The 8,956-nt window shown below is 35.2% G+C and overlaps 1 protein-coding gene across 1 annotated transcript; it reads right to left on the bottom strand.

Annotated features, from left to right (window-relative positions):
• Positions 1-3,997: 3,997 nt before the first annotated feature.
• Positions 3,998-8,390, bottom strand: LOC108621938 (UDP-glucuronosyltransferase 1-3-like). The gene is made up of 5 exons (XM_018019549.2): positions 7,535-8,390; positions 6,463-6,833; positions 5,262-5,481; positions 4,858-5,077; positions 3,998-4,396 (listed from the first exon to the last, which is right to left on the bottom strand). The coding sequence occupies exons 1-5, from the start codon at positions 8,022-8,024 to the stop codon at positions 4,087-4,089; spliced, it is 1,611 nt and encodes a 536-aa protein (XP_017875038.1). The 5' UTR covers positions 8,025-8,390; the 3' UTR covers positions 3,998-4,086.
• Between the last annotated feature and the right edge of the window lie 566 nt (positions 8,391-8,956).

Raw genomic sequence — 8,956 nt, 5'->3', positions numbered from 1 at the left:
TTCATTAATATACGTGCGAGTTGCGCTCATAAAGTGGGCTTCAACGACACCGCGACCGTGTAAATTAAAAGCGCATACCGTGGCTATTCCGACGAGTAAACAATTTACCGCGGCAGTGGCAAAACATTTGCACCCTCATAAACAAACGTGGCTATCCAATTCGTTGGAAACACGTTTAGCGGGATATAAAGCGAGAGAATGGGCGAGCCGACTATCGGCGAAAGTATAACAGATACAGTATTAACGCAGCTAAATTACTGGTTTAAAGTGACGAGAATTCATTGACTACTGTTTCAAATATAATAAAATATCCTAATGGAAAATCATAAAATAATATATAACTGTAATCCTATATTGATATACTTGAGAAATCTTCTGCTGACAAGTTTATAATATCATATAACAAATTACGTACACAATAAATGATATTTTGATAAATTATGATATATATATACATAGAAAATCAAATGGTAAATTATATACTCAATCGTGTAATAAATCATGAACAGTTTAATAAGCATTCTAAATTGTATATTAAATTATGAACAATTTAATAAAATTATTTGCAAATAAAAGAACATAATCAGATCATATAACATTATTTAAAAAATCACTTATACATAGAAAATCAAATGGTAAATTATATACTCAATCGTGTAATAAATCATGAACAGTTTAATAAGCATTCTAAATTGTATATTAAATTATGAACAATTTAATAAAATTATTTGCAAATAAAAGAACATAATCAGATCATATAACATTATTTAAAAAATCACAGGTAATAAGTCAAACGAGAAATTGTATAGTAAGTAATATACCAAGTCATTAATAAATCATTTAGATTAAGGTCAGCGTTAACAGATAGAATCATTAGAATCAGGAATCAATCGGGTTGGAATTCCTGAGGCTCGATTACAACGCATAACTGACGACACGATCTGGTACATATGTTTGGGTATAAATCGAGTTGCTTGGCCGATCGGGCGAGTGTGACACGTGTCGCGTGTCACGCGTGTCCCGCGTACTGCACACCCTGCTCAACGAAGGCATTCGATGCAGCCTCGGGTGTGCATTTCGCGCGCGGCGATCGGCGCGACATGCAACGTGCTAGTATGCATTTTTGATCGAGGCATGCCCGCCTTGTGACCCGATTTCCTCGGGTTCGTGCACAGCAGATTCTGGTACAAACTTAATATGTAATATGTACCCTTCATACTTTTCAACAATTGAGTTTCGTATAAGATTGATTGCTGAAGCAATTATTAATATGATGGAATCATATCTCATGCGATTAATTATTAGGAAATATTTATTGACAGCTTTTGTCATAATTAAGATTGAGTTTGGTAATTGAAGTTCTGGCCTGATTCTTTTTAAAGTTGTGTAACGTGATCCATTCATTGCATCAATATCAAAAAATGCAAGTTACAATATGAGCTTGTTCAGACGATGCTTTGAACAAATCAGTAAGTTTGCCAAATATTGGCAAAATTAGAATTGGAAAGCAGCATTTCAGACGTTTCCGTATTTTAAGCATACTTCAAGAGTACTTAATCAATATCTACAATACAAAAATATGTGAAAGTTGCTTTCAGTTATTATCGAATCAGTTAAAACATTGCATTGTCTGAATGGGTTGTAAGGATCACAATTGACAATCACAACTATGTATATGTATAATAGATCTTCGTTTCTTCGATACGTCTTCGTTTCTTCTGATGCTCCTTCTCGTTGAATGAATTGTAATGTTCATTGAGTTTGTTATGGAACTTTGATGAAATTATAGTTTCTTAAAATGTAATAACTTACTGCACATGTATAGTACAAAATTTGCATTATCAACAGTAGCGTAATATTTTCATATTAAAATGGATGTCGCTACCTTCTTTCAGTTGACTGAAACAACACGGCTAGCTAAGAGCCTAATCAATTCGTTCGATAGAAATTCCGCGAAGAGGGAAATTATCCTTTTAGAAAATTCGCTAACTTGAAAATTAAGGATTCCTGTTTGATCTCGAAACTACCGACACTTTGAATCATTATGCATACCTCCGTCGCTTCGATTCCGAGCACGAAGAGCCGAAACAACTTTCTTCGACGAACGGCCCGATGCGACGCGAGGATCGTCCGAAACATCTTTCCGTCTCTCTCTCTCTCTCTCTCTATTCCTATCTCGCTCGCTCTCATCGTTTCCTTGAAGGTCTTGCCACTCTGCATAATGCATCGCGGAACACCGTTAAGGCAAAGACGAAACTTGTCTGACGCGGAACGCTAGAAGCACACGCGTCGTCTCTTTCCACTTGTCTCGCTGCCTCAACTCGTTCTTCAGTCTGATATAGCACAGAATTATTTGTTTTGCTCGGGACCATCGGGCGAAACCTACTCTGTGACGTTTTAATCGTTACGGACGGTAATTAGGAATTATGGTCGCTTTAATCCGTAGAGAATTTCTTCGCGGCGCGTCGCGTCCTCGTAATTGATTGCTCGCGCTTTATTTTGTTTGCTTAGATTACGCGCACGATCAACTTATAAATTGAGGAGGCAAGTTGTAATTTATTATTCAGTAGCCGGTTTAAAACGTTTATAAAGCACTCCAAAGGACATTTATTATTGCTTCCCACAATCAGAGTTTTGTAAACAAAACCCGAGTATTATTGTTTGAAGTAGCTATGTTACTTCTAACATATTCTCGTTCTAACAACATTGTTGTTGCTTTAATGCCCCGACCATCTTTTCCGCCATATTAACTAAAGAAAATGTTCTGCTTAAACTGAACAATATTCTCTAACAAAGACCTTAATCCTACACAATAGTAAACAATCCTAAAAGCTATAATAATTGAGTTTTGAAAACGGTTTAGTTGAGCTGGTTCCGTCATCTATTAATTCTTCAAATTCAAATATGCTTTAAAACCTGACTTGAGAAGAATTGTCAATAAAGCAAAATTGACTCATATGCAAATATCAATAATAATCATGTGTCATAAGTTCTAATATAGTATTCAATATAACTCTATTCGCGAAAATGTTCGATAATTGAGTTTAAACAATAGTTTGCTCGAACGAAGCCGCTTAGTTCCTCAAATAAATTGTCTCACGTGTAAATATTATTCACGGCGACTGATAAGGATCGACAACTGACGGAAATTATTGGTCGAATCGATTCAAAACTGTCACGAGATTCCGTCATGTTGATCGTAGAATGCAAAACTTGTCAGACGAATCGCGTAATTCGAAATTCCCGTTTCCCTGACTCAAAGTACGTCCCATGGATATTTCTATATCCATCGTTCGTTCCCGTTCTTGTGTGCGACGCACACGCGAGTTCCGATCAAGGCAATCTACTTCCTGAAAGTTCCGTTGAGGTTCAAGTTAAGTCGGCAACGTTCGGGTAAGCCCATGGTATTACCACGGCTGATGAATCCGAAACGCTATGATAGCCTGGCTGAAAACGCGTATGGAAAACGCGCTTCGTGGCTCGGAAAAGAGTATTCAGTTTTATTAATAAGTAAACTGAATTTGTATGCTCGTATGGAAACTTTGAATATCAAAATATGTGTATGCAATTGCAAAAGGAATAATGGTAGAAATCATATGGTAATGGATTCATTTTAATGAATCGAAATACATTTTTGAGACTTCTTAATGGACTCAATACATATACACGATACAATAGACACAATTTCTATGTTTTCTGACCCTGTAATAAAAATTTGTATCATGTTTTTTGCTGATCTTTTACTTTTTATTACAGATCCGTATAGCAAATCAATTTCTCTAAAATTTAAAAGAAAAGTAATTCGTTAAATCCAATGTTAAAAATTGTTATTGAACTTCGAAATATATTCGAATATTTATGGACTTCATTGAACATCTTTATGCTTTATGATTATGATACGTGTCAGCATTAATGAAATGTGAATATTCTCATACATTTAAATACATATAACACTCGTTTATCTTATTCCTAGCATAAAATTAAATACAGAAAATGATTTAAGATGAATAAGTTAGATTTAATCTTCAGAACTAAAAATTCAATTACATGTATGCAATACATTAAAATCAGTATTTATTCCCTAGTTCATTCATTTTTGTGTTTATTTAACAATGGTTTGTAATCAGACTTTAGCAATGCATATTTGAAGAGCCAGCGTAGAATTCGTACGAAAGCTATTGCACAAATAATGGTTACGAGGAATAAAATGATAGATAGGAACGCAATAATGTCCGTATCGTACCGTCGAAACCATGACTCGTCCGCGCCGCTGAATCGAAGATGTGGCGCGCCTTTGTTTCGCATCACGTACTCCACCCACCAAATTACGTTCTCTTTACTTTCGTACGGCTTATCCTTCATTAATCTTCTTAACTCCATAACTTTCTCTTTGTAACTGAAAACAAAAAACATAATACTTATTGAAGTCAAAGAGGAAAATGCACAAAATTATACTCCCTGTTGTGCAATTGAATTTAGGATGGCACTTAATGGAATACATAAATAATTAAATTCATTTAAGTGCTCCGGGCTAGTGTATTTTATACTATAGATACACGAGTGACTATAATTTAATTCAAATTGTATTTCGTCGACGCTCACTGAAATTTGCATCGTGCGGCAATAAATTTTGTTTAATATTACGTTTGCGCTGGCAAACTTGCGAGTTGTTCAGTTGATACGCACAAAGTGTTCGCCGTTCATAAATAATACAAGTTATGTACGCGCGCCCGGCAACTCCCCCTGTTAAGTTAGAATGTAAACTTCGAAAGACACGCAGTGTACACGATTTGGTGTAGACTCGAGCTTATCGAGACGACCTGCAATTTTAAACAGGCAAGCTCGGGTGCAAATTACCTTTTGTTATTGAGTACATCGTAAACAACTTCGTGGAACGTGTCCTCGTTGATTTCCTCGACTTCGAGTTTTCTGCCAATACCCAGCGACTCTAATTTCTGCACTCGATAGAATTGGTCGAACATCATCGGAATACCGATCATTGGTACCCCATGATGGATAGCTTCCTCTGTACTTTGCAGTCCGCCTTGTTGAATAAACAATTTTATATTTGGATGAGCTGAAACCGACAATTAATTATAGTTAAAATAGTTTATAAAGGAACTGAAGGGAAATACAGGAATCTCTATGTAAATTTCATCAATCAGTGAGAAAAATCTCATAAAATAGTTAACTATAAGAGAAATATTTGCATTTATCAATTAATCATAAAATGTAATAAAACATATTTTTTATTTTTTTACCAAGAATACTTCGTTGAGGAAACCATTCGGCAGTAAGAATGTTGCTGCTTCTTGGTATGTCGTCAGCTTCGTACTTCCATAAAATCTTGTACGGTAATCTAGAGAAGACATTATAAATCGTTTTCACTAAGTGCTTTTGCAGAAAGACCGATTTCACATTAGAGCCTAGACTCATGTAAATAAATCCATTGGTGGCATTCCCCAAAAATTCATTCAATTCCTAAAAAAAAATTGAAAACGTCTTAATTATTTTAACAGATGATTCTTTGACTATAAGCTTTGAACAAAACTATTAAAATCTCTAATAAATATTAGAAGTTAGAGCGCATGGCCGAACGATTGCTCTAATTAATAGAATTGTCAAAGATATCGCTGCCTGGATTCTATCGATCTAAATTCTTATGAATTCGATGCTTGAACGTGACTGTTGTTTACGTCAGTTTAAAAAGAAGAAAGAGTTCGTTAAATGGTCGGCTTGATTGAACAGAAAAATTTTCGAACAAAAATTCGACCCGATTTGATAGTTCTTCTTCTTGTTAATAAATGATGTGTCAAGACATTCAAATTTTTATACTAGTTCTACGATCAATTATCTGGAGAACATTATTATTCGCAGTGGATTGATAATTAGACATTATACAAAATAAAAAAGAAGGATTTCTATGGAAAATAAAACATTTAAAGTATTTTTTTAAAGGATGAATTGTATACATATGTTGCTTGAGGAAGTAACTTCCTAGAATGCAACTAAATTCAAACGAGAACAATGGATAGGTGTAAGTGAGATACTGAAGTGGTGTCAAGTTTCGGGCAGTATATAGATTATTATCCGGTTCAAAGCTTAGTACAGGCTTTGAACGTTAAGGTCTCATTTTCAAGATTTGACAAGGATAACGATACTAAACCAAGTATAGTAGTGGCCGAATATATGGCCACCGATCGGGACCGGGTTTAGCCATATACCAGACAGATGTGTTTCAAATAAACAGTACACTGTATGAGCAAGACAACAACAGAGGGATATGAAGAAGAATCATAGAGATGACTCTAAGCTCGTGAGCACTTTTTCTAAGAATTGATGGAAATGATTCACGACCATAAATCCTAACAAGAATGTGGCCATACACGTATACACTTACATTTCACCACGTTGCAGTCTATTCGTGATTAGATCAACAAATAATGAAAAATGATAACTTACTGTTGACAAAGCTGGAAAGTCCTTCGAAAGGTGCATGCCAGTGAACTGAATGACGTTGGGTGGTAACGGTGTCGCGTATCCGAGTAGTAGATCTTGATTGACTATAAATAAGCTGGCGTTCTTCGCGATATCCATTAGCGGCGGTATATCGAATCCAATTAAACTCCTCGCCACTTTCTCGTGCCTTCCCGTATTATAGTAGTACCAGTGACCCAAAGCGAACATAGAGTGGACATAGTTTACAATTCTGTCCCAAAAGGACATGTCCGGTTTGATCCGATGGGCGAATTCCAAATTCGAGAGATGCGAGGGTAGAATAGGTGATCCGAGTAAATAATTATGATACATGTGGAGATCCACGGACGTCATAACTGTACAAAGAAGGTTATTATACATATTCAATATTATTATACATACATATACGTATGCATATGTATCTGTATTATTTGTTAGATATAGCTTATCCTATAACTTAGTGCTGTTCTCTATTTTAGTATTTAACATTATGTATTGAATATACTTACTAATATTACAAATATTAAAAAAATGTAGTTATCTTTTTCCAAAATCTCTTCTCGTTATACAGGGTGTTCCAGAAAAAGTGTTAAAGTCGAAGAGAGATGATTCTGTAAGTGTTTCTGGACAACAATTTCCTTTGCTAAAATGCAAAGTGAGGCATAGTTTTTAAATTATTAACGAAAAACACTTACCAATGAGAGCACGTGTAGGGCCAGCGCTAAGTCACGGCCGAGCGTCACGATCCAAACCAACCAACCCGTGACTGGGCACGGGCCCTACGCTCTCATTGTTCAGTGTTTTTCGTTAATAATTCGAAAACCATGGTTCACTTTGCATTTTACCAAAGGAAATTGTTGTTTAGAAATACGTCGAGAATCATCCCTTTTCGGCTCTAACATTTTTTCTGGGACACCCTGTACGTATACCACACACACACATATTCTTGTGCTTATAATCCATGTAAATGCAAATATAAATATAAGTGCGTCCATGACACGAACTTATGAATGACCTGATATAAGAAAAATGTAAAGAAACATTTTTGTGGACTAACCAATTAGAGGAGCGTTCAGTATGTGAGCCATGGCAAAGTAACCAATACCCGTAAGGCCCTCGCAGATAACCACATCGAATTTCTCTTCGTTTCTATTTTCAATGATTTTCCTCACTTCCGGGAGACTGTAAAAGTCTATAAGCCACTGCTGGAACAAGTAGTGTCCTATTTCGTCGATCTCAAATTTGGTGAGACTTTTGTAATCTACTGAGATCTGAGTCACGTTAACGGTGCTTAAAGTTTTGTATGCGATGCTCATGTCGATTTCCTTATAATTATTTAGCGATTTATCCTGTATTGGATTTGGTGTTACGTAAACTATTTCGTGGCCGCGTTTACTCAATTCACGTATTAAATTTTGGTAAACGATCTGGTGACTGAACGATGGCGCTGGAATTATTATTAATATTTTTCCAGAGTTCACCGTATTTATTTTTGCGAAGATTAATAAAAGTGGTATGGTCCAACACAAAGCTAGATAATTCTTCATTTTGTCATTTAATTTCTCTTTGTGTAATTATTACTCTGCGAACTTTCTCATCTATAGCTATCGAGCAAAGAATAATCGTAAGTAATCAGATATATCTATTTAATACGTATTGTCTCACACTTGTTATTATAGTAATTTAGATATGTGTTTATCCACAATATTAAAATTACGCCGAATTATTTTTAAGTTGTTTTACATAAACGATATTATTCGATAGTACCCGCTTACGAAAATGACTGGCAACGCAGTGAACGATGTGTATTTAATGCATCATTATAAATTTCAACCTTGACGATACCATTATCTCCGAACCAAAAGTCAATCCTGCTCCTGCGCGATGACATGCTTACATATGCTTGTCTGCCCGTTTACACGCTTGTAACTCGAGAACTACTGCCACGATTTACAATGCATCGTCTTTTTTTAATTTAATAGTACGTTTTTTTCTTTTTTTTACTCCATTTATTTTCCAAGTTGTACTAATCGAATTCGATTTTAAACCACTTATATCATTTTAAACATTAAAAATTAGAATAAGAAATAAAAATGACTTATGTATTATGGAGATTCACGGTGCAACAACAGTATTAAGTATGATAATTATGAATTAGTTAATGATATTACGTATTATTTGAAGATAATTATTCTTTTAGATACGTACATGAAATAATTAAAACTATATTAATGGAAAATCGAGTTATCAATAGATAGCGCGGTACTCAACGTGTTATTTATGTACATACAGAATGTCCTAGAAGTAGTGTTAGACTCCGAAATGGAAGTTATTTTAGACAACATTTTCCTTTGTCAAAATGTTGTCCGAGGTGTGGTTGTCGAGTTATTTTATTGAATTTGCGAGTACATATTTAATATGTTTGTTACGAGGATAACCGTGCCAAGGGCCCTACGGATGACCCGAGGCGACTCACAAT

This window comes from Ceratina calcarata, unplaced genomic scaffold (assembly GCF_001652005.2).
Source record: "Ceratina calcarata isolate Rehan_Ccalc_2016 unplaced genomic scaffold, ASM165200v1 scaffold189, whole genome shotgun sequence".
Taxonomy (NCBI): Eukaryota; Metazoa; Arthropoda; class Insecta; order Hymenoptera; family Apidae; genus Ceratina; species Ceratina calcarata.
The sequence above is the reverse complement of the archived record's forward strand: the minus strand, read 5'-3'. Positions and strand labels throughout refer to the sequence as shown.

Bases quoted from the DNA above. Each gene is read 5' to 3' on its own strand.
- LOC108621938 (XM_018019549.2), bottom strand. From the start codon at position 8,024: ATGAAGAATTATCTAGCTTTGTGTTGGACCATACCACTTTTATTAATC. The intron at 5,078-5,261 runs GTAAAAAAATAA...TGTCGGTTTCAG, and splicing joins TCCTCAACGAAGTATTCTTG to CTCATCCAAATATAAAATTG. The intron at 4,397-4,857 runs GTAATTTGCACC...TTTTGTTTTCAG, and splicing joins GATGTACTCAATAACAAAAG to TTACAAAGAGAAAGTTATGG.